This window comes from Podarcis cretensis (assembly GCF_951804945.1).
Source record: "Podarcis cretensis genome assembly, chromosome: Z".
NCBI classification, from domain to species: Eukaryota; Metazoa; Chordata; class Lepidosauria; order Squamata; family Lacertidae; genus Podarcis; species Podarcis cretensis.
Window position 1 is genome coordinate 21,518,759 of NC_137184.1, and position 27,928 is coordinate 21,546,686.

At 45.9% G+C, this 27,928-nt stretch overlaps 1 protein-coding gene and 1 long non-coding RNA gene across 5 annotated transcripts; one reads left to right on the forward strand and one right to left on the reverse strand.

Annotated features, from left to right (window-relative positions):
- Window positions 1-4,663: 4,663 nt before the first annotated feature.
- Window positions 4,664-27,919, reverse strand: FGF16 (fibroblast growth factor 16). Of its 4 annotated transcripts, none has more exons than XM_079961516.1 (4): window positions 27,474-27,919; window positions 13,245-13,348; window positions 6,351-6,589; window positions 4,664-4,891 (listed from the first exon to the last, which is right to left on the reverse strand). In XM_079961516.1, exons 1-4 carry the CDS (start codon window positions 27,745-27,747, stop codon window positions 4,798-4,800), a joined length of 711 nt encoding a protein of 236 aa, XP_079817642.1. In that variant the 5' UTR covers window positions 27,748-27,919; the 3' UTR covers window positions 4,664-4,797. The 4 variants fall into 4 exon arrangements, 3 of the variants coding, with proteins under 3 accessions (XP_079817642.1, XP_079817641.1, XP_079817643.1); XM_079961515.1 differs by having other exon boundaries at window positions 6,351-6,592; XR_013834689.1 differs by lacking the exon at window positions 4,664-4,891 and adding an exon at window positions 5,233-5,871 and having other exon boundaries at window positions 5,903-6,592.
- Window positions 15,030-21,060, forward strand: LOC307207561. Its single transcript, XR_013834721.1, has 3 exons — window positions 15,030-15,486; window positions 16,463-16,583; window positions 19,491-21,060. It is a non-coding gene; the product is annotated as an uncharacterized lncRNA (long non-coding RNA).
- Window positions 27,920-27,928: the final 9 nt, after the last annotated feature.

Here is a 27,928-nt window from a genome sequence, read left to right on the forward strand (position 1 = left end):
TGGCCCTGAGAGATTTTGCAGGAGCCTCCCAGCGCTTGTGTGAGAGTCTCCCAGATCCTGCGATATTTAAAACTTATATATAGTGAATGCTCTATAGAACAGGAGAGAATGTTTTAGGCAATGGAAAAATATTGACCACACAATTCCTACACCTTTTTTAGAGATGGCATTTAAAGTGGGAAAAGAGATTCCAAGCCTTCACAGAAGGATATGCAAACAAAGGAAAGGGACACATTTGACTCTCAGCCTGTTGTGAAGGAGGTATTTGATACTTGCAGCAACCTGAACAAACTAAAGCTCCCAGAATTCTTTGTGGGAAGCCATGATTGTTTAAAGTGGAATCATAAATGTATGGTGTGAATGTGGCCTGTGTGTAAGAGATAACAGAGGAGACAGAATTAGTTTCTGGAGAGAGAGAGAGAGAGAAAACTGCATTTCCCATAATTCTTTGGAGAAAGCTGTGACATCTAAAGTGGTATGATCAGTACTTTCTTTTTCTAGAGAAAGAGGTGCTGGAACTCACCATGAACACCTCCTTTGTTCTCTTGGAATAGCAATGGTGCCTACCTGAGAGGTGCCAGAACTGACTTCCAGAGAGTTGCAACTGAAAAAAAGGCCCTGGGTATGATACTACTTCAAATGTAGGGTGCAAATGCGTCTCCTTGTCTACTGTCACTGGTTTGAGTCTATTGCACTTTGTAAATTTTACGTTTGTTGCTCTCCTCCTTTCTGTCATTTTTTTCTTGTTTTTGTTTTAAATAATAGAGGCTTCCAGGGATTACAAGAGAAATGTCTCTTCCAGGCGAAGCACACCCAGTCCTTCAGCCTTTCCTGATAGGGCTTATTCCCCATGCCCCTGACCACCAGCACCACCCTCCTTCTGAACCTGTTTCAAATGTTGCGCAGAACTTCCCATAATACGCCAAGTGAGATTTGACTAGATCTGACTAGTGTAAAGCGGAATGATTACTTGCTTTGTGACTTGGAAGCTATGGCTGTATTAATGCAGCTTGAAAACACATTAGCTTTATTTTATTTTTTTGCAGCCATTTCACAGAACATCTGGCTCACTTTCAGCTTGTGTTTGATTGCAAACTTGAGATCTTTTTTGTACGTCCAAACAGCAATCCATGTACATATGTGGCTATCCTATGCCTATGCATATGATTGCTATTTACGGTATGTATGTGTGCCTAAATGCATAACTTTAGATTTGTCTAGGCTGAATTTCATTTTCTCACTTTCAGCTCTTCCATCCAGTCACTTTTGGTTTTCCAGCCTGACGAAGTCATTTTACTATATTCCAAGAAGTGATTTATTAGTCCATTGTTGGTTGAGTAGGAAAGAAAAGTCCTGTGCATCCAGTCTGCTGGATCTGACCAGTGGCCCATCTAGTCCAGCATCCTGTTCCCAGAGTTCCCTGTAGGAAACCTGTAAGCAGAAGAGCATTTCTAGCAACTGGTATTCAGAGGCATTATTGCTTCTAACTTCAGTGTATTTGACAAGTTGTCTGGTGTATCTGACAAGGGCTGAAAATGGGTCAGGGCATGCGTGTACACAAGCTCTGCCCCTGACAGTCCGGCTGGTGCTCAACTTCTGGCCATCACATGTGGAACACAAACTCTCCATTCTGACCTTCATGCACCACACGCCAATCATTGTCAACAGTACTGAGCTAGGTGGACCAATGAGCTGATGTGGCATACGGCAGCTCCCTCCATTCCCCCACAAATGCCTCCATATGTTCACCCACTTGCCTACAGCTAGACTCAGCTCTGTAAGGTTCAAAAGACTCAACCCCTCATTGATCTGTATGTGTTCCTCCCCACTGCCTTCTCCACCCATTTGTAAATTGAGATCGTTAGCTCACATTAGCAGGCTGCTACCTATGTAGGGGACGCGGGTGGCGCTGTGGGTAAAACCTCAGTGCCTAGGACTTGCTGATCGTAAAGTCGGCGGTTCGAATCCCCGCAGTGGGGTGAGCTCCCATCGGTCCCAGCTCCTGCCCACCTAGCAGTTCGAAAGCATCCCTAAGTGCAAGTAGATAAATAGGTACCGCTTATAGCGGGAAGGTAAACGGTGTTTCCGTGTGCGGCGCTGGTGCTGGCTCACCAGAGCAGCTTCGTCACACTGGCCACGTGACCCGGAAGTGTCTTCAGACGGCGCCGGCTCTCGGCCTCTTGAGCGAGATGAGCGCGCAACCCTAGAGTCGGACACGACTGGCCCGTACGGGCAGGGGTACCTTTACCTTTACCTTTACCTATGTAGAAAGTGATGTGTAAATAATAAATGGATGCAGAGATGTATCCACTGTTGGTTTTGTTTTTGCAAAACAGGGCACTTGATTTTCATTGATCCCTCTGGTGCTTCCCCAAAGCTTATTAGAGTTGGGGAGCTGCAAATGGTGTGTGTTTAGGGGAAATTATAAGACAGTTCCCAAAGAAGCAATGGATCCCACAATGCTGACCTCTTTATGCTGCAGGTGGGTATACTGAATTAAAAAGCTGTGGAAACTCTCAGAATATACATTCAGGCTCCCATTGCTTCGCTTGGCATAAATTACTCTTCCAGCTTTAATATCCTAACAGAAAACCTGAAGGCAAATTAATTGAAACCCATTTGATGTTTACCTTTGAGCAGAGCCAGTCCTACCATTAGGCAAAGTGAGGAAATTGCTTCAGGTGGAAAATGCTGGGGCGGGGCTGGGGGCAGGCAGCCACCCTCCTTTGTTGGAGAGCAGAGCTATGTGATTCCCACAGCCTCTGTAAACTAGCTTCCTGCCTCCAGGGGGCAGTAGTGGATGTTACCTCACTGCCAGGGTTGGAGACAGATTCAACTCCCAGTCTAGTTAGTCTCTATTCATGGCATGGAGGGTGCCCTCTTGTCCTTTGCCTCAGGCAGCAGAATGTCTGGGTTGCATCCTATCTCAAAGCATCATAATTAAGAAGCCCATCCTCTTCTGCAGTATCTTATTTTCTCTCTTACTTGCTAACTGGTTGTTCTACTCCTGTTCTTTATGCTTCTTTTTACGGTCTTAGAGCATATCCAGGTGGGTGTCTTATTGCTGGTGTATGCTCCCAGTGCGAATTTATAGTTGTATTGGGCTGCCTGCTCCTTCTATTGAGATATTAATGTTCTTCGACACCCCCATGTTTCTCCTGCATTGGCCTCCTCTTCCTCCTCTTATGGCACCGTTTGTGTCTCTGTCACCTGCCCTTTCTCTCTCCTTCCCCCCATCCCCACAGCAGGAGTTAGTTGCACTGTGATGTCATGCCACCCCTGCTCACTTGAAGCTTCTACTCTTGCTGCTCTTGTCTCTCATTTGCCTGCAACAAGAGATCTGGCTTCTTCTCCTTCCCTCATTGCACCCTGCAGCTGAGCGGGGAAAGGAGAGAGGGAAGAAAATACCTATCTGCTCCCCACTAAGTTGCTTCTTTACCCACAGCACACACACCACCCTTGTTTTTCCACACACACACTCACAGCCCTCCCCTTGCTATGTGTGTTGCATGTATCCTCTGCTTGGGCTACGTTCACTTTCCCTGAGCAAAACAAAATGCTAATGGGATCAGCTTCCTCTTGACCCTCCTGACAATGGATATGTAACTGTCAGCCTTGGTTTCTCTCCATATCCCAGTGTTATTCTTCCAGTCCTAAACTCCATTCTCCACATTCCCGCACCAGTGTGTGATTTTTGTCCCATCCTTTTCACTTGAAGGCAAATTTATCCAAATATACACACTATTTTTGTATTCAACTTTGCCTGATATGCACATTTTTATTGAGCAGTTTCCCCATACATAACACATTTTTTATATGTTATTTTCATGTGTCCATGCGTGTTTATGCACACGTCCTCCTAGCAGTATGCTTTTTCATACGGGTTACTTGACTGACAAAACTGCCTTGCAAAATTCAGAGAAGTGTCAATTTCAAAACCTGACTGTGTTTTGCTTCTCATATTGCTTCAGGAAGTTCATATCAGGTCGGTTTGCTTTTAAAGTGTGGACTGAATTGAATGTCTCCCCCATCACTACTCCACACGCAAGCAAAGCCCCCCAAGCTTCCACACAGAAGCAAAAGAGAGCAGGTGGGCAGCAATTTCGTCTCCACACCTCTTTCAATTAAGTGTAAATGATTTACATTGTGACAGCATGCCAGCACCCTACTTCCACTTTTTAAGTCTTAATGTTTGGGCTGCAATTGTTGTGCTAAACCTTTGTTCAGTTCCACAAGAACAACAGATACAGGAAGTATGTGGGAGTGGCTAAACCACAAGGAAGCAACTTCAAATCAGGTTGTTGCCAAGACGCTACAGTGCAACAGAGGTAGGGGTGGGGCACATTCTAAAACCTGGAGAATTTATTAAGTGAAAGATTTCAGGATATTTGCTGAAAGGCTTTGGTTCACAGATGGATTGCTGCTCATGTAATGTGACGATCCTGAAAGTTTTGAGGGTGCAAATCAGCTTGAACAGCTGTTCAACTGTGGAGTTGACTACCTTGGAAGGTGGTGGACTCTACTTCATTGGAGGTTTTTAAGCATAACTTGGATGGCCATCTGCCAGGGATTATTTAACTGTGATTCCTGCACTGCAGGGTGTTGGACTAGATGACCCTTGGGGTGTCTGGAAGCCAGCCAGCAATAAATCACACAGAGTAAGTGAAGTTAACTCTTTATTAGAGACAAGGCCTGCTCAGGAGTGCCAGGCCTAATGAGCACAGCAACTCTTCTTGGTAGGTTTTGCCCCTATAAGGCAGTTGTGAAGACTGAAGGTCCCCGCCTTCCCACAGCTGACTAAGTCTCCTCCTCTCCTGGGTCCTTCCTGAGCAATCTGAGACAACGCCGGCGCGTCCGTCTTTGCTCCGACCTCTTCATACCTCTTCGGGTCCTGGGAGACCAGGGGAGAAGGGAGTTGGTCGCAGCAGAAGGGGGAGACCCCCTGGCTTCTTCAGCAGCCTGCCTCATCTCTGCCTCTTGGCCCCCCTCCTTTCCTGCTGATTCTGGACTGCCCTCTGCCACAGCCTCTCCCTGCTTACTAAATCCTGTTACTTCTTCAGCTCCTGACACCTCCTCCTCACAGTCTGCTCCATCTTCTCCCTCTGACCACATACCATAGTCCCACCACCACTCCCTGGACTCTGAGCCTTCTTCCCTTGGAGGTTCCCCAGCTGGTCCCTCCCACCATTCCTCTGTGTCTAGCCAGTCCATGACAGGGTCCCTTCCATTCTATAAATGTGGGAGTATCGATCCCATTAAGAGAACAACTCATCTTGAATGCATGTGAAGAGGAAAAAAAATGTTATCTGGAGGGGCCTCATAATTAACAATGGATGTGACTGGAATAAATTAGCAAGCCACCCGCAATATATAAAGACAATTTTATTGCCGAAAAGCTCTTAAAACTCATTTCTCCCCACCCCCTTTCCTCCCTCCTGTTCCAGTAGGACCTTACCCTTCCTGATGAAAGTTGGGCCATAATATCTCTCATTTTAAAAATAGTAATTTTTTTGAAATAAATAAATATATAAAATAAATATCATATACATTTTATAAATAGATTTTTGTCCTTAGGAACAGGATTGTGTTCAGAATGTTAAGGTCCTTGACCCACCCTCCTCTGCTCCTATTCCAACAGCAGGAAACATGCACACGTGTGTGCCCACACACAACACCCCCCTCCCTCACATCCCTCTGGACCCAAGATTGCCATATGTAAGCTTTGGTTTGGATACTCTAGATTCTGCCCTCCATTTTCCCACTATGGAAGTCTTATCGGCTAGAGCCTACAGTGAGGAGTTCTGGCCTAGCAACATAGAACGAGTCTGCTAGGGCCACCTCAAGAGAATCCAAGTGTCAAATAGGAAGAGGCTCCATCCATTCTGTGGGCCCTCTTAATAACTATTCCAAGCCTGTGAGCAGTATACACAAGTCATTGCTGTGGTCTTCTGTGGTGTGGCCACCATGGCCGCGTGGCTAGGAACTGGTGCTGGCGGTGGTGGTTGTCATTTCAGAAATAATATTTTCTCCCCGTGTCAATTTTTGCCTTCTCTTAGCCCACCAGATAAAGAGAGTAATTGAACTAATGAATGGTTTTATGTAGGGTTTTCCAAGCTCGGCTCCCACCCTGCCCCTATCCTCACCTGCCACGGGAGTAAACTCAACCTCGAGATAATACCTTTAGAAAGAAAAGAAAAGAAAACTCCAAGGAATAGGCAGTGCTTCCTCTATCTGGTATCCAGATTTGTTAAGAACGATGGAATGGCTATGGGATGGAGCGTCCTGGCAGAAACCATGGAAACCCAAGTAAATATATACACAATGGCTGCTCAAGCTGCAGAGAACATCACCTGTAGTGGAAGAGATGTCTGTACATTGCAGGGATCTTAGCAGGGTCCACAGGTCTTGGTAAAAAATGAGTGAATTTTTGGTGTCTCTTAGTCCTGTATCCTTCTCTGGGAGAGCCATCTTTGTTCAAAGCAACGTAATACTGTCTCTCGGAGTCAGAGTGTTTGTAGAGGGTTGAAGCGTAAGTGTTGTACCAGTTTTCTTCAAACTGCTCACGGAAAACACACTCCCTTGTCAGCTTCTTCTGTGTGTGTAGGTGGGGTGGAAGAGGGGATCAGGGAGAGAGAGTGGGTGGGGAGAAAAAGACTTATGAAGAATAATCTACAAACATTCTGTTCACATGGGCAGCACTGCTGGATCAACCCAAAGACCCATTTTGTTCAGCATGCCGTTTGAATATAAGAAGCAAGGTTTATAAATTCCTTTCCATCTTGGACAATGTGGTCCTACTCTGATGGTGGCTCTCCAGGGTCTCATGCTGTGTGTGTGCTTGTTTGTTTGTTTGTTTGTTTGTTGCATTTATATCCCACCTTTTTCTCCAAGGAGCTCAAGGTGGAATATATGGTTCTCCTGCTCCTCATTTAATCCTCACAACAATCCTGTGAGGTAGGTTAGGCAGAGAGGGAGTGACCAGCCCCAAGGTCACACCCAGTGAGCTTCATGGCCGAGTGGGGATTTGAACCCTGGTCTCCCAGGTCCTAATCCAACACTCTAACTACTATGCCACATTGGCTTTCAAAGTATTGCCTATACTGACTCTGCAGGGTTTCAGGCAGAAGCCTCTCCCAGCCCTACCTGGAGATGTTTGGGATTGAATCAGGGACCTTCTGCATGCACCACTGAGCTGCAGCCCCTCATCACTTGCTACCCTGGAGATGCTACCTGAGACCTTTGGCATGCAAAGTGTGGGCTCTGCCCCAAACACATGCTGCCTTGTGGAAGCTTACAAGCAGGGCAGGAAAGTGGTACCCATCCTCTGTTGTCTATCTGCAGCATGGGTGCCATAGCCCATGAGATGCTCTGTATTTGTCCTTCCCCAGCAATCCCTATGTACCCCAAGTTTATAGCTGCAACCCTGTGCCTCCTTGCTTGGAAGTAAGACCCATAGAACACAGTGGGGCTGACTTTGCACATGGAGAGGTAGCATGGAAAGAAGGCCGCTATGCTAGCATCACAAGGGACTAGATGACCCTTAGGGTTTCTTTCAACTCTATAGTTTTATGATTCCATGACTCCATTCTCCCTGACATTTGGATTTGTTTGAATGAATGGTTATAAATGACTTTGAATGGAGGAGCTTTCCATCAAATAAGCCCCCTAGAAACAGGAGTAGCACCTCATATGGTGTTTAGGAGAACCAAGGCTAATGGCAAATGTTTGAGTAGGTGCTCTAGGGAGCAAATGATAGCAGTGGTTTAATTCCTAGGGACTTTGCTGCAGAGAGAAGAGCAAAACAACCCTGGGAGGTTCCGTCTGAGCACAGGGATTCCGAGAAGCAACATAACCATGGGCTGAGGTCATGCCCCAAGGCAGTAAGGATATCCTGAGGTCACATCCCTAAAATAGTTAAGCCCAGGGATGGTTGACTGATATTGATACGATGATTCAGCTCCTTCGGAATTAGTCATCCTTTTGTGTCAATGGTACTGGCTTAATCTGAGCATGGGACTTTGACACACGAACACTGCTAGACTAGGTCCATCCAGTTCTGTTGTCTGCACTGACTGGCAGCAGCTCTCCAGGGTTTCAAGCAGGGTTCTCTCTTAGCCATATATGGAAATTCCTTGGGGGAGCAAACCTGGGATCTTCTGCAGGCAAAGCAGTTGCTTTTATCACTGAGCTATGGCCTTCCCCTTGCAAAGAGAATATCTCACGGGAGGGTCTTTTTCGATGGCTGGGGAGCATGCTGTCTTGGAGTTGGGCACACTGTTGTAATCTAGACCAGGCTTTAATTTGTCCTGCCTGGCCAACTATTTGGGAACAGCCTTCTATGAACAACGTGCTTAAGACAGGAGTGGAGAACATCAGGCTGTGTACATATACATATGTGTGTGTGTGCACGTGTGTGTGTGCGCAAATGTGACCCCCATAATTCTCTGTCTGGCCCTTGGGATTCTTCCTAGGTTACACCTATCACTGGTCCTTCTCCATGCTTTGCTCAGGTGCTTTTGCCTACCTGAAATGTGCCCCCTGAACTATTGCTTGCCTAGATGAGAGGGATGAGAGCATTGTAGAAGTTTCTGGCTTAGGTTAAGAGTCACATCTGTTCTTCTACCCACTTTGCCTCCGGCTCTACCTATCTGTGGCATGTGGCATCCCAGAAGTTTGCCCATCAGCAATGTGGCCCTTGGATGGAAGAAAATTCCCAATCCTTGGTTTTAAGAAAACCATTCACTTGACTAGTATTCCCTTGCACAATATACTGCTGGCCATGCTACTGCCTGTCCCACAGTGTTAAGGGAATCCTTTCCACATCCTTTTCCATAAGGATCCTCTTACATGAGTAGCTGCTTTGTCCCAGGTTCAGTCCCCAGCATCTCTTGATAGGGTTGAGCATGAAATCCCAGAGAGCTTTTACCAGTAAGAGCAGAGGCATACCTAGGAGTTGGTGAAACCGGCCCTCCCTGGAGGCGCAGGCTCGAGGGCATGCATGCAAAAGTCACCTATCAGACTATAGAGTGTATGATGTATATGTGTATGGTGACGTGGCGAGATCAAACGTGGGAGAAGCTTCCCATCCTTCTCGCAGCACAAAGGCGTGTGAATGCTTTCACCCTTCCTCCTTGCCTTGCCCTTACTCCAGGATGCTTCAAGTACTAGGAGCCATTGATAGCCCTCTCCTCCTTGAATTTCTCCAGTCTTCTGTTAAAGCCATCCAAGTTGGCACCACTGCCTCCTGTGGGAGCAAGTTCCATATTCTAATAATAATAATAATCAGAATAATAAATTATTTTATTATTTGTACCCCGCCCATCTGACTGGGTTGCCCCAGCCACTTTGGGCGGCTTCCAAAATATATGAAAACATAATAAAACATCAAACTTTTTTATTTAAACTTCCCTCTGCAGGGCTGCCTTCAGATGTCTTCTGAAGTCAGCTAGATGTTTATCCATTTGGCATTTGATAGGAGGGCATTCCACAGAGTGGGCACCACTACTGAGAAGGCCCTCTGCCTGGTTCCCTGCAACCGCACTTCTCACAGTGAGGGAACCTCCAAAAAGCCCTCAGCGCTGGACCTCATTGTCCAGGCTGAACACAGGGGTGGAGATGCTCCTTTAGGTATACAGGCTGAGACCATTTATTCTCTGAGTGAATAAGTACTTACTTTTATGTGTCCTGAATCTTCCAACATTCAGTCAGTGTAAAGAATATTGAGCGGGATTGGAGCTATGGCTTAACTCAGGTTAAGGCAACAAACTATGTTCCTAATTGTTTTTCGGGGTGGGGAGTGGGGAGAAGCATAGCTCAGTCATAAGCATATACTTTGCATGCAGAAGGTTCCAGATTCAATCCCCAATGGCACCACCAGGTAGGGCTATAAATGTTTCATCTGAAGAGCTGCTGCCATGCACTGTGGACATGAGCTAAACTGAGCTAAACTGACGGTGCAAGGCAACTTGCTATTTTCCTATTTGGGGAGTGTCCTTGGATGGTGTGAGGTGCTCTGTATGGACTGTGAGCATGATAGAACTCTTGCAATGCTCTGTGACAGAAGAGGGGTTGTGGCTAGCAATCTTTATTTCAGGGAAGCTTGCTCTTTGTTACTCTCTCCCTCTCTTTCTCTCATGTTTTCCTACAAAGAGCTCAAGGTGTGGCAGTGACTAGCCCAGGGTAAACTCCAGTGAGCTTCATGGCAAAGTGGAGATTCAAACCCTGGTCTCCAAGGTCCTAGTCCAACACCCTGACCACGATACTACACTGGCTCTCTACACATCTCATGGAGGATCCCGTGCCAGACAGTTGGAAAATCTGCACTGTACATGTCATACTAACTAGGCCTCTTCACCATGGCAGCCATGAGGGAGAAAGCCAATGCGTGTGGATTAGTGGCCGTGTCTGAGAACCTGCTCCTTTATAATGTGCTTCAACATCATCACACACTAGCAATGATGCAGTTGCATCTGGAAAAGTCCCAGCTCAAACCCATGCAACCTCCAACTGCAAAATGATAGCAAGTGATGTGGAAGGCTCCTGTGTCAGATCCTGGAGAGCCTCTGCCATTCAAAGCAGAACACATTGGGTTGGATGGAACTACAGCTTCCTATGTTCCAGCCTGTGCAGGATGCTGCTCTGTGTCCACCATGGTGAAAATTTGCAAATGCTGAACATTTCGGTGTTGATGGGTTATTTTGTTTTGTAGAATATTTTATTGGCTTTATAATAAAATGACATTTGAACAAAACCTGCAGAATGTTACATACATACATACATCAGTTACATATACCTCAGTTTCACCTTACCCCCATAAATGCCCACTGAACCACTTCCATTCCCATAGAATACCTGTTCTGCAACTACACATTGCCTGTTGACACCAGGAAGGCACCATCACTGTACTTTTTTTGGCACCTGCTAAAAACATTCTTGTTTAGACAAGCCTACCCAGATGTATAGAAAGCTGATGTGAGTTTTAATCTGTTTTTAGTGTATTGTTAACTTTTCAATAGTTTCAATTTATTGTTGTCATTCTTTCTTACTCATAATTTTACTGCTTTATCCTTTTTAGTAAACCACTTTGAGGGTCCCACACACACAATCAAGTGGTGTATATATTTTATGAAATTAATAAAATGAAAGAACATATAAAAAAGAAAATGAGCAGGAACTGAATCACTGAATGTATCGCCAAGGCTTCATTTATCTGTGACAGCCTCTCCATAAGTAAGTGGCTGGAGGTCTAACATTAACGTCACTTCTGTTTTACATTGCTGATATGTGGCAACCAGACCTTGTCAAAATGACTGCGTTTAGTTTGGTCTTTAAAAATATTTTTATGCTGCATTAGATGCTTAGAAAGAGCCAAATCCGAAACTTTCCCATGTCAACCCTTCAAATAGCATTGCAGTGTTGTGCCATAAAGCAGAATCCAGTAAGAATCCTGTATGTGTCAAGAGATTTTTTATGGCATGGAATCATCCAACTGGAAATCAGCATGGGGTTGGCTTTCCTGCTGAGACTGCCAAGAGAACACATCACAGAGGGGTAACTGGATACTACAATTAGTCTGAATGGACTTTGATTTGGAATTGGGATTTAAATCAGATTAGCATTATCGAGACACCCAGGTCTTATTTTCTAATTTGAGCAGGAAAGATCCCTAACAAGACTGGCGAATTTCCGGTCCAAATTGTGGGCTGCTCCAAAGCAGAGCGCATCCAAGTGATAGCCAGTCCCATGTGCATGTCACAATTATAGGGGAGTGCAGAATATAGAACTTCCTAGAGTTTCATCTTCGACTTCAAAAAGTTCAAAAACTTCAAAAGTTTCTGACCCAGATGACTGGGAAGATATGCCAAAATGTGTTCACTGAAGTCTCAGAAGCCCAGAGGTGTGTCTGAACAAGATTTCCACTGGCTGTGTGTGAGGCTTTTTATAGTTCACTATAAGTAGCAAGGCCAGAAGAAACTATGCAAAATAATTGTAAAACAGCAGCAGAAATTATGCAAGTGAAAAAATGTGCATCTTTATTAAATGTTCACATTTTAACTGAGGGCTCATCCAGACTTTCTTCTGTGAAATGTTTCTAGACACTTTAAAGCTCCATGCCTGAGCACTTTTTTGGGCCCCAACCCTGTCCCTGCAAAAACCTTATCACTGAGAACCATTCTGTGGAAAGCCCGAATTGCCATTTGTTCTGATTCAGAGTTAAAATGTGGGCTTTCCTGGGGAAAGTGGCAGGGGAAAAAAGAAAAAGAAAAAGTGCTTGGACACAGACCTGTGCCTAGAAAGCACAGGGCAAAATATACAGTAAGTGTGGATGAACCCTGAGTCACAAAATCAGGCTTTTCTTTGGTGGTGATCTTGAATGCAGCATTTAAATATAAGCACAAAATACCCACAGACCTGACAATGGTTTGTGTTTCATGGCTTTCCTAAACAAGAGGAGAACCTCAAAAGAGACACACTATCAGTCATACTCTTGGATCTGCTTGGGTCTGCCAGAAACTCCCCAAACAAACAATGGACAGCAAATGACCAGTCAGTTTCTGGGTATAACTCAAGGCAGGCACTGGTGCTTACCTTTAAAGCAGTGGCAGGGACCTGGGTGTTTTACCACTGAGCTACAGCCCCTCCCCATATCCATGCAGGTGAAGTCTGCACAAGAGAGAGCGTTTTCTGTGTTTGCTTCCATATTGTGGAATTCCCTCCCGACAGAGGTTACGAATGGTTCCCTCCTTGTAATTGTTCTGCCAGCAAGCTAAGACCTTCTTATTTGGACAGGGCATAGAAAACGAAGGTGTGGGTGATGCTGACCACTGGTCAAATACAAGTAACTTTGTAATTTATAACATTTTAAAATGTGAGCCACATTGGATCCCTATTTGGGAGAAAGGTGGGATATAAATACATTAAATAATGATAATAACTCGCATCCTACTTGATCATTGACTGCCTACCTCATAGGTGGCTACCTTTAACGTGGTACACTTCTATTCGCTTTTTGTGGAGCCTACTACTTCTGCAACTCATAGCTGCAGCTCATTTTCAGCACCATAATTGTGCCATGGTCACTACTCAGTTGCTGGGGATCTCAAATGCAAAAGAGTAGCTGTGGAAGTCAGAGCGACAAGAGATTGAAGTGGGTATCTTGGAAAATATCAAGGCATAATAAAACCTTAATGTTACCCACTCCAACAGTATTTGATATTCCATAAACCTGAAGGGCTAACACTTACCGATCCATACAGCTCTCCTCTCTCGTTCATCCCAAGGTAAAGTCCAGAATCCACACCGCGGATACTAACCAGCCCTACAGCCAAGCTTATAAACTCCAAAATTCCTTTGAAAAGAAATTAAAAATGGAGAGTTATTCAATACAAACAATATCACTCTTGGTGGGCATCATTACAGTAAATAAAACCATTTAAAATCTACCCAGACCTCACAACGCATTTATATCACAATAAAATAATATCCTTTTAAAAAAATCATCTTTAAAATGAACACGACTAAGTCTTAAGAATTTTAAAGGCCTGGGCAAATATAAATGTTTTTGCCTGGCACCAAGTTGCCAGGAAGGCTTCTTTTGAGAAGGAGCTCCACAGCCAGGGACCACAGCTGAAAAAGCCTTCATTCCTGAGATTGGAGAGTGTATCTCTGATAAAGACAGTACCTGGGGGAAATAAACCCTCAACAGTATACCTTAAGATGGTGTTCCTTCAGATATTTGGACCCCAAGCTATTTAGGCCTTTCAAGGCAAGTGTCTGCAGCTTGAATTGGCTCTAGAAGCCAACAGGCAGCCAATGAAATTCTCTTATGACTGGTATACAAAGAAATGTAGCAGTGGTAATCAAAAGTCTGGCAGCCAGATTCTGCATCACTTGAAGCTTCCATGTCAACTTGAGGGCTGGAAGATTCCAGATAATGGATAACCATGGCTAGACTGTCTAGAAACAGCCACAGTTGGTGAACCAACCAAAGCTGTGTCACTGAGTCAACCTGGGCTTCTAGTGACAAAGCTGGCACTAGGCTATGAATTTGCTGACTTTGGAGGGGTGGTGGGTGGTACAATCTGCATCAGAGCCTAGCTCACCACTTCCCCAAACCCAAAGCACATATATCTACAGTGCCTCTACCTTAATAGTATTCAGCTTCAATTTATTGGCCTGCTTTCAGCCCATTCCCACATTTAGTTACTGGTTCAGCACCTTCACAGCCTCACCTGTCAAGGAGAAATTGAGCTGGATATTTGCGGCACCTCTCCCCAAATCCTCAGGTGATTTTACTCTGTGACTTCATACAGATGTTAGGGAGTAGGGTGGGAGGAGAGAGTGCCATAACATAACACAAGTGCCACAGGATTCAGCAGAGATCCTCCAATACTGCCTTCTCAAACCACCATTGCAGGTAGGATCAGAACCATCATATCATCATGCCCCCAACCCCATCCCACAGAACTGGTCCAGAAAGGTTCAGTGGCTGACGGTATCTCAAGCCGCTGAAATCAAGGAGAATCGACACATCCTCATCCTCCCCCTCCTGCTCCTGGTTTCCCTTCTGATCAAGATCATCTATCAGAGAAACCAAGCCTGAGTGACAAAATGTGGTCTGAAGCCAGTACAAAACAGGTCAGTATAATCCATTTCTTCCAGCAGTACTTGGAGAAGCTTTATTAAAGAGAGTTTGTGGATATAAAAATATCGTTTGGATTAGGGTGGTGGTGGAACCAACCTTTCATATGAAAAACTGAACAGTTTGGGAAAATACCACAAAGAGGGAATACATTAAGTCACAAATGCAATAATTAAAGTCACAAATATAATAAGAGGAACAATCTGTTTTTATGCTATGCAGAGTAACCTAAAAATGAGTAAGAATTGCACAAATGCATAGAAGCAGATTATTAAGCTGCTATGGGCCAGTTCAACAGAGGACTATGAATGAAGTTCCACAAGGATGAAACCTTCTGAGTGACCACAGCAGCCAGCAATTCCTAAGTCACTACAGTCACTCACCTCCTATCAACCCTCTCTTGGCTCTGCCTGCTAGAGTCCTCTCCCTCCCTGGAATAGCACCCCACTTCTTGGACTCAGAGCTGCTGAGAGAACAAGGAAGGCCCGTAAATTGTTTTCCATGTTCCTCTCTACTACTCAAAAACCAGGAAAAAGGCAGGCAGTTACATAGTGAGGGAGAATGAGTAGAAGCAGTTCAGAAAGAACATTGGAAGGGGGCTTTCCACAGGTGTTTGTAGCAGCTGTTGGAAACATTAGCTGGTACTGTCAGCCAGAGGCTTCTCAACAAGCGGAACCAAACTTCTTCGCATATGACTTTAGCTGGTCTAATGTGGAGGTGTGAGCAGAGCTGGGCTGGGAAAGGGGTGGGCCCTCTGCCTTGCCCCCAACCTGTTCTTCTGCTTGTTACCACTGATGCCAGAATGACGCTGACCTTGATGGTGAATCCTGCGGACCTCCCTCTTGGTAAGTGCTGCCTCTGTTTTCCTCCCTGTCTCCCTTGATTTTAAAATGCAGAGAAGTGGGTAAGTAGTCCCTTAGCTTCCCCCTCCCCTGTTTCCCTTTCCCCATCTCCTTCTAGGGCCAGGAGGAGAGGGGTGTGTTGCTGCCATGTTGTGTCAGGCAGCTGTAGCTGCATCATGAGCCAGTTGCCCAAATTGCATGGCTTTAACAGAAGAGTGAACAAATTCATGGAGGAGAGGGCTATCAATGGCTCCTAGTACTTGAAGCATCCAGAGTGAGAGTGAGGCAATAAGTTTCTAAGCAGAGGTTGGATGGCCATCTGTTGGGGATTCCTTAGCTGTGATTACTGCACAGGTTTGACTAGATGACCCTTGGAACCCCTTCCAATACTACAATTCTATGGACCCCAAAGGTGGGGTCCATGTAATCATAGCAGTAAATTATTCAATGTAGGGAACAGCTCTGGGGCAGCCCAGAGCAGCAGGTCCAGTCTCATTCCTACCACTAAAGTAGGATTTTCCAAACTTGGGTCTCCAGCTGTTTTTGGACTACAACTCCCATCATCTCTGATCACTGGTCCTGCTAGCTAGGGTTGATGGGAGTTGTAGTCCAAAAATAGCTGGTTTGGGAAACCCTGCACTTACCTCCTTCGGTACAGCCAGGACAGCTGTAGCTCCATCAGACATGAGGCTATTTGGTGTGGTAGGCCAGAAAGACACATGGCAGTAAGGAGGTCAGAACTGCTACTTTTTCATGGAGGCCTTAAGGGGCCTCCAAATCAGGAACCCCAAATTGCTGCTAACAGCACACAGAGAGGTTGCATTCAACAGCAAGGGAACAGGCTAGGCAGAGAAGAGCAGTGATAGTCACATGGTTCCTCCCATTTATTTATAGAGCCTCTAGAATGTCCATCCAACCCTTCACAAGCACACTTGACCCGCCCTGGTTGGGTTACATCACTTACATGCTTTTTTGCTAGCTCTAAGATTCTCAAAGTACCACTTGGAAGAACCATTCATTGCTCAGTCACTCATGAGCTCACAAGGCATACTAGCAAGACCTCAAGTGCAAGGACGATGTCATGCCTATACATAGAACAGGTATGTCATCGTGACTGCCTTGCTGCACTCCATGTTCATTATAGTATCACCTTGTTGCTTGAGCCTGCGCATGCCCTACTTATTCATTTTAAATACATCACTCTCCAGAAAAGAAGGTTTTCATGCTTCTGGCTCCAGAAGTTGCACTGAGAGAAACACTTGGAGCTTTGCCTTGCATACATACCCTACACTGCATTTGGTTTGAGCTGTATTGCTTCAACTCTGTTGTACTCAACCACAAATCCCAATTGGCTAGTGTTCCATGTGACACAAACACCTTCCACAACCTTAAATGCCTGGAGCACTTTTGGTACTGTTTATAAAGCTTTTCCTTCGTGTAAAATACGTTTAAGTACATGGAAGGATGGGTGTGTATTCACACATGCTAAGATGCATCTCTTTAAAAAGGACACATGCCCCCCCACCCCGGAAATTATTGTTAGCAATGCTATGGTGCTGAGTGAACATTCTACATTGAATTTCTCCTGCCTTAGAAGGATAGGATGAAATGAAAGTCCTCTTCATGCCTTCCAGAGAACATGGCACATGGAACTAAAGTATGGAGAGAGAACATACACATGCTGCCCCACTGTGCTAACATCCTCAGATGCACCAAGCACACCTACTCAAGCCTGACCATCCCGTGTTGCCTGAGACAGTCTCAGGGAGGTTATGTTGGCCAAATGCATTCAGAAGCTTCCTTGTGATCAGGACACCTAACAAGGTAAGGTTTCCTCATCACACCAGGATGCTTTTTAGTGCATTCACTAAAGTGAATACCACTTTAGCAAGGCTGAATGTGCTCAGTGGAAGAATTGAGTCAGGGAGTGGCCACTATTGTGGGCAATTAGCCTATTTTAGCCTGTATTACTTCACAACAGCTAGGACCATGTCTGTTGCTTCCTTTTTGTAGGCTGCTGAGCCTCTTGGAAACAGCTTGGTGGTGAAGTTATTGTGTGCATGTATTTGAAACAATGAGTGGTGTGAAGTTACTGAAAATTAGAACTTTCTGCCTGTTTATGGTGTTTTTGTTGTTATAAGGGCCTGCAATTATTTTTATGGCACCTATTTGAAGAAGACCATGGTGAAAACTGAGGTGGTGAAGACACAGCTATATCTAGCTTAAGAACATTAAAAAAAACAAATCTCTCCCTGCTATGAACACAAACTGAGGTTGGCATGCTTATCAAAATTTGAAGGGGATGGACGGACACTGCACTCAGATGTTTACTGTTTCCTTTCAGTTTTATGACAGTGATTTAATTTATGTATGAATATCCTTGAACATATGATTTAGATAAAGGTAAAGGTAAAGGTACCCCTGCCCGTATGGGCCAGTCTTGACAGACTCTGGGGTTGTGCGCCCATCTCACTCAAGAGGCCAGGGGCCAGCGCTGTCCGGAGACACTTCCAGGTCACGTGGCCAGCGTGACATCGCTGCTCTGGCGAGCCAGAGCCGCACACGGAAACGCCGTTTACCTTCCCGCTGGTAAGCGGTCCCTATTTATCTACTTGCAGCCGGAGGTGCTTTCGAACTGCTAGGTTGGCAGGCGCTGGGACCGAGCAGCGGGAGCGCACCCCGCCGCAGGGATTCGAACCGCCGACCTTTCGATCGGCAAGCCCTAGGCGCTGATGGAGGCATTGCTGGATCTTGTGGGCAGCCGCTACACAGACTGCAGTTGTGATTTGTCATTCTGGAGGGACAAGCTTGTCTTGGACTTCCTTGAGTGGGAGTGGACCTCTCTATTATCAAGAGCAATCTGGGCAAGTTCCTCATCCATGGTGCCTGGCCAAGCTACATCCACTTTGCCACTGATGGTAGGCCCAAGAGCCCCACCATTTGCACTATGGCCCACTACCCGAGGATGCCAGCCGGTGCAACATCTGGCTGAACTGTCTTAACAATGGGCATTATGTGTGTTTTATGTGTATTGTAATGAATTGAATTGAGTGAAAGATTATAAGTCATGGGGTGTGGAGCATGTGTGTATGAACTTAACAGCACTGAGCTTATTGTTCTTAGTTGCTATTTTGTTAATGCTGTTAATATTGTTTTATGGGTGATAAATGCCATAAAGGTAAAGGGACCCCTGACCATTAGGTCCAGTCGTGACCGACTCTGGGGTTGCGGCGCTCATCTCGCTTTATTGACCGAGGGAGCCGGCCTACAGCTTCAGGGTCATGTGGCCAGCATGACTAAGCCGCTTCTGGCAAACCAGAGCAGCCCATGGGAATGCCGTTTACCTTCCCACTGGAGCGGTACCTATTTATCTACTTGCACTTTTGACGTGCTTTCGAAGTGCTAGGTTGGCAGGAGCAGGGACCAAGCAATGGGAGCTCACCCCGTCGCGGGGATTTGAACTGCCGACTTTCTGATCGGCAAGTCCTAGGCTCTGTGGTTTAACCCAGAGCGCCACCAGCGTCCCTGATAAATGCTATATTGATTTGTTAATCATAATTGCTTGTAAGCTGCTTCAGGATTCATTTCAATGAAAAACAGCATAAAAATACAATAAATAAATCAAAATCAATCGTTCATGTTTAAGAATTATATGTCATTTGCCTTCAGAGACCCCTTAATAAAGGCATTAATCATTATTATACTATTAATTATTATTTATATGCTGACAGGGACTCAAGGCAGTTTACAGATAAAACAGGAACAGCTAAAACATTTGGCAAACAGAAGAACATTAAGATCACATATCAAAAACAGTTACATGTTCACTTGGGTGACACTAACACCTTACATTTAAAGACTTGTGATACCACTAGAAACAGTCATGGCTTCAACTAAAGAATTCTGGGAGCTGTAGTTTGTCAAGGGTGCTGAGAGTCGTTAGTAGATAACACCCCGCCCCCTTATTCCCCTCCTGGAACAGTTTAACCACCAACCCTTCTTTGCAGGAAACTCTAGAAATTGCGGCTCTATGTCTTGGCTAGGGCTGATTAGAGCTGTAGTAAAGAGGCTGGCAAAAGCTGCAATATAACCTCAAAAAATTGGACATCTGAGGAGCATGCTTCAGATTTTAAAGAAGGAATGACGGCAATGCAAATCCAACCAAGGTGTCTGGGAAAGAATTTTGCCATTATCTAGCTCAATTTGCAAGGGAAGCCTCCAACACCCATGCTTCACCAGCACTGGGAGTGGCTGTTGGGACTCAGTCAAGAATTCACTTTCTGCTTGCAAGGGGGAGTTTTCTGTGGCCAAACATGATTTGTTTTTCCAGCTCTTGTCTTCTCTTCTGTGGTGGAGATATTCATTCCACTCACTCTTTTGAGCCTCTCCAGATCACATTCTGTGAGATTTGACTGGAATTTCTGATGTCTGAAAAGCTGAATTATCTTTGAACTTCCATTGGAGCAGGGCAGCCTGCCAGTCATTGTTATACTACTAAAACAATTGTTTAAGGATTACTTCAGCTGCCTGCACCTGTCTCTCCTCGTACAGCCATATCCACGGGCAAGGGGGCTTCAGAACAATGTTGCATGTTGTACTAGTATCTGCAAATCTAAATTTTCAGCTAAATCTCTCTCTTGCACCCCCCCAACTGCCCCCCAGGCAACTGTTTGGAAACAGGTGCACTGGGTGTCCATGTCAAAGCCTGCAAAATCTCAGGAGAGCTTCAACAGCAGCAAAGAGTATGCCCAACACACACCAGCACACACAAAGCCCTGCCGAGCAGGCAGAATTGCTGCTCATGTTTTGGGGGATCAGGGTCTGTGGTGGGCAAGGAAAGCAGTTTTCAAACATTTTGGACCAGCTACACACTCCCTGGCACAATTCGCTCAAGGCACCTACCACAAGGCCTCTTGTTGCAACAGTATCTACTGCTCCAAATACTCATAGCCATTGAGTCCTATTGATGATGTACCACAGACGATCACAACTGCAATGGTAAATTTTGGTGAATATAAACTGGGGAGGGGAATCTCAGGCCCATTCTCAAGGGAATGCAGGCTTCTCTATCTGTCCCGTGAGACTTTCCGGAGGCCATGCTCTTTGCCTAACACTGCTTTGGGCCTCTCTCAAGCAGTTTTGACTGCTGAACCATGTATTTGAACCACAATAGTGAGAACATAAGATGAGCCTGCTAGATCAGGTGGGTGGCCTATCTAGTCCAGTATCCTGCAATCACACTGGCCAACCAAGATGCCAAGGTCCCTGATTGGGAAATCAGGGAGCAAGATTCAAGCCCAAGAGCCCTCTCCTCTCCTGTGATTTCCAGCAGCCACTGTTCAGAAGCATTACTGCCTCCAAATGTATGGAGGCACAGCATAGCTCCCATAATCACGTAGCCACCATTAGTCCCCTCCTCCATGAATTTGTCCAATAATGCATCAGTTGAGGTGGATTGTGGTAATGAGTGCATAAGAAACCTCTGACTTTTGCATGCCTGGAATGTAGCCTTCGACACAAAGGCAAGAGTCACGTCTATTGTTTCTGCCCGCCCCCTTGCTTGCATGCGACTCCCAGAAAGTTTTCCATTGGGGCACAGGAGGATGCATGGGGAAGTGGGAAGTGGGGTGGGGAATTGCACCCCCTGTCTCATTTCTTATAAGAAAAGCCCTGCTGGATCAGGCCGGTGGCCCATCTAGGCCAGCATCCTCTTTCCACAGTGGCCAACCAGATGCTCCTGAAAGGAAGGCCACAAGCAGGACCTGAGGAACCAAGCACAAGAGCCCTCTCCCTTCCTGCAGTTTCCAGCAACTGGTATTCAGAAGCATTGCTGCCTCCAGGTGTAGAGGCACAGCATGACCGACGTGTCTAGTAGCCATTGATTGTCTTTTCCCTCTTCAATGAGTCTGAATGGAACTCTGAGTACTAGTCTGGATCCAACCCATCCTGTATGTAAGGTGAGCCTCCCAAAGTATGTGTGACTGTGCTGTGTGTATGTGTGTGTGTGTGTGTGTGTGTGTGTGTGTACACCATATATATAGTAAATTTTGTTGCAAGCTTCCCATTTCACCTACAAAGAAGGCTGACCCTGCTGTGCAAAAGGTGAGGGAGTGACCTGCTTCAGGAGACATCAATGAGGGCAGAGCAGAGCAGGCAAAGGCAAGAACTGGTGTCTGATTGATGCAGCAAAACTTTGCTGCAGTGTTTGCCCTAGCAGGGATGGTGCTGCCACTGGACACTATACTGCCTACAAACTACATATTCCAAAGCCTCTAGTAGTCTAAATACTTAATGAACCATCCTGCTTTCAGTTTTTAAAATAAAAGTATGAAAAACTGGAACATTAAACAGCAAGTCAAGTACCCCCCCTTTTTTTAAAGGAAAGGAGAACTAAGGTAAATTGCTTTATCTGAATAATATGCTTGCTTTCTTTTTTTACTTTGGTCATTTCCACTATGAAACTGATGCATGGGATTTTAAAAAGGGGGTACTAAGAAGTAAGAGTAACTACTTTTCCAGCTCTACTTACAACATGGAAAAGTGTTGTAATTCAATTCCCATCATCCCCAGCAACTCCCATCATCCCCAGCCAGCACAGCTAGAAGATACTGAGGCTGATGTGAGCATGGCTCCTTTGGCGGTGACTCATGGGAGTTGTAGTCCAAAGCATCTGGAAGGCATCAGGTTGGAGAAGGCTCTTGAAATGGCTCTTAACATCATTGTGCGCATTTTGCCACACTGAGGCAATGGACTGCTGGGATTTGCTGTAAATACGGATACTTGTATTTTGCTTACAAAAGAGATCAGATCCAATCCCTGGCATCTCCAGGTAGAGACTGGGAAAGAACGCTGTTTGGGTCCCTGCCAGTTAATGTAGATAGACAGATGGACCAAAAGTCTGGCTTGGTAGAAGGTGGCTTTCTACATGTCTCACGTTCAAAGTATGAAGGTACCTACCATTCAAGAAATGCAATATGGCTTGGGGACAGTTCAGCTCTGACTCAGCTTGACAAAGCACAGACACTGGGACCATAACAGTACACTTTGGAGGTACAGTCAATTTGTGCATCTGCAGCCTAGGTTGCCAGACCTTAAATGCTCCTTCTAGAGCAGCCCCTTCACGAACCTTCTGAGGATGCCCTGAAGTAAGAACTACAGCCTTTAGCCCAAAATTGCATCACTGTTATGTGGCCATAGCAGTGATGCAGGATCAATGGCCCTCCCAATATTGCTGGACTCCAACTCCCATAACTCCTAGCCAGCATGGCCAATAGGCAGAGGGAACACAGAAATATTTAGCTCAGTACTGTCCACACTAGCTGGCAGTGGTTCTTTCAGGGTTTCAGACAGAGGACTCTCCTGCCCCTACCTGGAGATGCCAGGGACTGAGTCTGGGACCTTCTGCAAGTAAAGCAGATGCTCTACTACTGAGCTATGACCCTTCCCACAGACAGTACTAGTCCAGCATTGTCCAGAGGGGCCACAGGCTCCTCACTGCTGGTCTACAGTTAAATGAACATCACAGGTTGTGACGTTGTGCTGGGACAGTGATTTGCAAATGGTTAGGTGAAGCCTCAAAGGTTGTCACAGGCTGTTGGAAAGCTGTAAGAAGTTCCAAATGAATTCAATACTGGTTTGAAGTTTTGCAGGTAGTTAGGCAAGAGGGGGCAGTGGGATTTTAGCCTACAGGACTTGAGCCAGTGAGACTATGCATCTTACATCTCTGTTATCCTCCTACCTTTTGCTGATGGTTTCTCAGCTGCTAAGAGAATAAGATAGTGGTGTATGAGGAGTTATGCTTGGGCTGGTTAGCACTTCAAGCATTCTTGGGTGCTTGACCATGTCAATAATAATAATGAAGGGACACATGGTTATTTTGCAATACATAGCCTTCTTTCCCTCCCTGTTGCCAACTGGGCTATCTGCAGCAGTGGTTTTCCATCTGTGTTTGGGATTCCTCAGAAGCGTACCAGGTATTCCTCCATGAGAAGACCTCCCTTCCACTTTTCAGCAGAGAAGTGTTAGGTGTTCACACAGAGCAAAAGTGAGGGCCAACACTGAATGGACTGCACACACTAGGACTCTTCCCATAATCCTCTGTACCAGGATTCAAAGTGGAAAGGGGTCTCAACAGCTTGCTCAGCTTTCACCAACCTGGTGCCCTCCGAATGTTTTGAACTACAATTTCCCATTAGCACCAGCCAGCACAGCTATGGAGGATAGAGCTGGTGGGAGTTGTACACAACATCTGGAAAGCACCTAATTTGCCAAGATTGAGCTAGAAAATTTGAAAGCTCCTGGTCCACAGAACCCATCACCACCACCCTTCCTTGCATCAAGTCTTGATGAGATCAGATTATCTTTCTTCTGGGATGAATGGATGTGGGACAGCATGCACATCATATGGATTTCACCTGACCTTCTTCAACTTGTTGAAGCAGGCTCCCGTTCTAGCCCTCCCACCCAGAAGTGGCTGCAGATCTGCCTTCTTTGCAATGCTTCAGGATACAACCCTGACTCTTATTCAGAGTACCAGGCAATCAATATCCAGACACAAATGATTCTCCATGTAAGTTTCCCTTAATACTAAGTAAAGTAACACTACCTGCGGGGTAGTAATAAGCAATGGCAGATCCATAGTATTGAATATATGAAGTTGCCTGGCAATTCTCATGGTTCAGTACCATGTACTCCAACAAGCAGCATCTCTCAATGACTACTTTGGGACATTATGCGTGCAAAGTGGGTGTGCTCTGCTATGGAGTTATAAGCCTTCTCTCTAAAGAAACAGAGTCTGTCTCTCTGCACACAAGATTTGAACTCACAACTCTGCAGTAGCCAATAAAAACAGTAGTCATACGAAAGCCCACCTAGAATAGCATCTTGTTCCCATCACGGCCAACCTGATGCCTATGGGAAGTCCCCTGAGTAGGACATGAACACAACAGCATTCTCCCCACTTATGTTCCCCAGAGGCATAATGCTTCTGATCTTGGTAGCCATGTCCATCATAACTAGTAGCCATTGATAGCCTTAACCTCTGAGAATTTGCCCAAACGCCTTTTAAAGCCATCCAAGTTGGTGGGCATTGCTACATCTCCCAAATCACCATGGAGTCCATTTTCTTAACTCACAGCCCAGGTCTTCCTCAGTGACAGCCAGCTAGCTAGCTTCAGTGATCCAGCTTCAAATGTGTTCTGCACTCTAAGGACCTAAGAAAAGGCCTGCCGGTTCTGAGATCCAGCACCCTGTTCTCAACATTGGGCAGCAAGATGGCTATGGAAAGTTCATGAGGCAGAAATGAAGATAACAACCCTCTTCGTTTGTTTATGCTAAGCATCTGCTTCTAAACATGGAGGTTCCAGTCTCCAGCTCAAAACATTTGTTGAGCTCCTCCCCACTTGCTTAATTCTTATAAAATAAGAGTGAAAGGCCACTTGAAGCCTGAATGCAAGCTATAAACTTCAGAATTTAATTGCTCATGATTGGCTGAGGGCAAAAACTTAATACAGCATGCCAAGTCTCTGAGGTGCTGAGTTTCTCGGGCCTAGAGTTCAAGCCAACTTGATCTGCACCTGAGGATTCCAGTTTGATCCCTCCCCCCTGAGGCTCTGCCCTCCGATTACAACAAATAACTATTTATTTTACACTGCCTTTGGGAGAAGCCTGGAGCAGAAATCTATAATATTTTATATCAGAAGCCTGGTCTCATTTACATAGCTGGATGCCAACTGCTTGAAACACTTGTGGAATGCTAATGTTTCGATTTATTGAATGCACCATACAGTTAACTCTTCAAACTCAGCTTGCAAACCAAATGAAAAAGAGGGTTGCTGTCACTGAACAAAGGGAAGGTTTTCGTCTTTATTTCTAAACTCTGGCTAGCTGCTCTAGACTCTTACATGCCAATCCTTGGTCAGCAAACCTAATATAGTTCACTAAAGGTTGCTCTCGCAGTTTATTGACCTGCAGCTGTAGAAAATCCATAGCTTGTTTAGCAATTGTGTGTGTTTGTATGCAGGTGCTAGTAGTAGCCAGGTTGGGCCAAAGCTAGCTGAGGTGTACACAGCATTTCTTCTACCCATCTCCTTCCTAGGGACAGGGAAATTATATTATGTCTTTCAGGACCTAATTAAACAAGGTTTGTCTGTGCCTATTAGTACCTTTCACTGATCTGGTTAGGGCTTTGCTTGTTGATTCAACCAAGCAGATACCATTTATAGTAAGGCTGACATCCTGTACACATTTACTTGGGAGTAACCACCATTCAGCTTGGTGGGTGGTGGACAGGGCCGTAAGACTTTTTTCTTTTTCTTTTACCCTAACCAACTCATATATTTTTAAATTTCTTGCAGAACACGAATGTGTAACAAGACAAAGAGAACAAAACTGGTTTCACTGCAGACATCGTAACAGGGTAGGGGTGGTGCTCACAGCTATCCCAGGATTCTAGACTTGCTGGATGCATGGCTGAAGTCTCCATGTTGGACCTTCTTGAGAGTCCCTGCAAGACACCTGTGGTTCTCAGACCCCACTCCTTTCTCTGCACCTCACTTTCTTCTTTGCATTTAAAAAAATGATTATTAAGCATTCCCAGCATTCAGTGAACCAAGGACAGGGTTCTGAAGTCTGCATATTTTGCCAAATAAAAGTTACCAAGCTCTGATCACATTCCTACCATCACGAAACTTCATTTCATATGAAGGATGTAAAGTTATGAAACTATTTTTAGTTGGTTTGGTTCCACATTTTATTCATGCTTCAAATTCCCTTTGCAGCACAACCCTACACACATATTGCTCAGAAGTAAGCCTGAGTGCATCAAATGGTGCTTACTTCCATGCAAACAGGTATAGGGTTGAGACCTTAATGACTAGGTATGAGAGGGAGGAAGAGAAGTGCCTAGTCTAAAATTGTGCAAAGGGTGGGTTTTCCAAAAGCACCTGACTGTCTCTTCTCTGCTTTCCAAGCTTATGTTATGAATTATCTTATTAATACTACAGCTACAAGTTTGTCACGGCCTTTGGCTAGAACAATAAACTTATGAACTGATGTTTTCTGTTCTGCTTTCCAAACTACCCTATTGTAAGCTGCATGGGCCTGTGTGTGTGTGTGTGTGTGTGTGTGTGTGTGTGGAAAACATGTTCCTAGCCTGCTTCTCTTTGGTTCTAGTTTTGTTTTTGTTGGTTGCTTTTTTTTAAAGAGCCTGCTTTTTAAAGTATTTTTTGTGCACCTGCAAAACGGTTTAGCAGTGGGAGAATAGGAAATTGAAAATTAACATGCTGGCATTTCAGGGGAGTGAGCGCATTTATTTAGCATTCTAATTATATCCATGCTCGGGATGATTTATATTACTAGTGTAATTAGTTCTGTATGTGGGACAAGGCGGCGGGGCACTTTGAACAAGTTCATAAAGGCAGCTCTCCGCGGCTATTGTGACTGCGCGAGAGATCCGGCAGAGCAAAAAAGGACACCTGCTTTCGAGACGGGGGTGGGGACGCTAGTGGGAAGGGAACGGGAGACTCCTCCACCAACACGGTGCGGTGGGGTGGAACAGAGAGGGAGAGAGAGGGGAGATTCCAATCAGGGGGTCTTTCGGTTCAGGGACCGAGAGAGAAGAAAGAGTTTGGGAGAAGGAAAGGCGACCACGTGGCTTGGACGCGAACCAAAGCACAGAGGCTGTAAACAGGGGACGCAAGGTTGCTCCACAGAGCGCAAAGGCGGGCGTACGTTCCCACGCGGCGGGTAGGGGCTACATGCCCCCCCGCCAGCGGGCGCCCCTCTCGAGCTGCTGCCAATGCCCTCTCCCCACCTTGCGCCTACTGCCCCTCCATGCTCAACCGCTTTTTCTTCCCAAGCTAACTCGCCCTACAACTTTGAGGGGAAACGGAGCTAAAGGTTCTGCCGCTGCTGCCGCTGCTTTTGTTTAGTGCTCAGCGCCGCGGCGCACGCCTCTTCCCAGCCCCGCTGCCACCCCGCCCGCGGCTTACCGAAGCGGCTGTGGTCCTGGCGGGTGCCGTGCACGGTGCCGTTGGGGAAGATCTCCAGGTGGAACCCGGTCCGGCAGTAGAGCTGCCTCCGTCGGAGGATGCCTTTCAGGTGGGCGAAGTCAGTGGGAGAGCCCCGCTGCAGCCGCCCCTCGATCTGCCCCAGGCGCTCGTTTAAAAAGCCCGGCGAGTCGGCGAGCGCCACGCTCCCAAGTGTAGAGGAGAATCCGTGCAAATCCAAATCGAGGGAGCCCAGGAAGCCGCCGACCTCGGCCATGGCCACCGCGGGGGCGCAAAGCCCGGAGGAGACAGCAGGGAAGCCCGAACGTACTAGCGAACGAGCCACGCGAGCTCCGGGTCCAGCGGATGGCAGTAGCTCTTGCCCTCTCGGAGGCTGCGATTCCTCCGGCGTCGCCGCCGCTCTCTTGCGCTTGCTAGCTCCCCAGCTCAAGCCGCCT

Excerpts from the sequence above, each read along its gene's own strand:
- FGF16 (XM_079961515.1), bottom strand. The coding sequence starts at position 27,747 with ATGGCCGAGGTCGGCGGCTTCCTGGGCTCCCTCGATTTGGATTTGCAC. Across the intron at positions 13,349-27,473 it reads CCAGGACCACAGCCGCTTCG|GAATTTTGGAGTTTATAAGC; the intron begins GTAAGCCGCGGG and ends TTCTTTTCAAAG. Across the intron at positions 4,892-6,350 it reads AGACATCTCTTCCACTACAG|GACCCGAAGAGGTATGAAGA; the intron begins GTGATGTTCTCT and ends CTGGTCTCCCAG.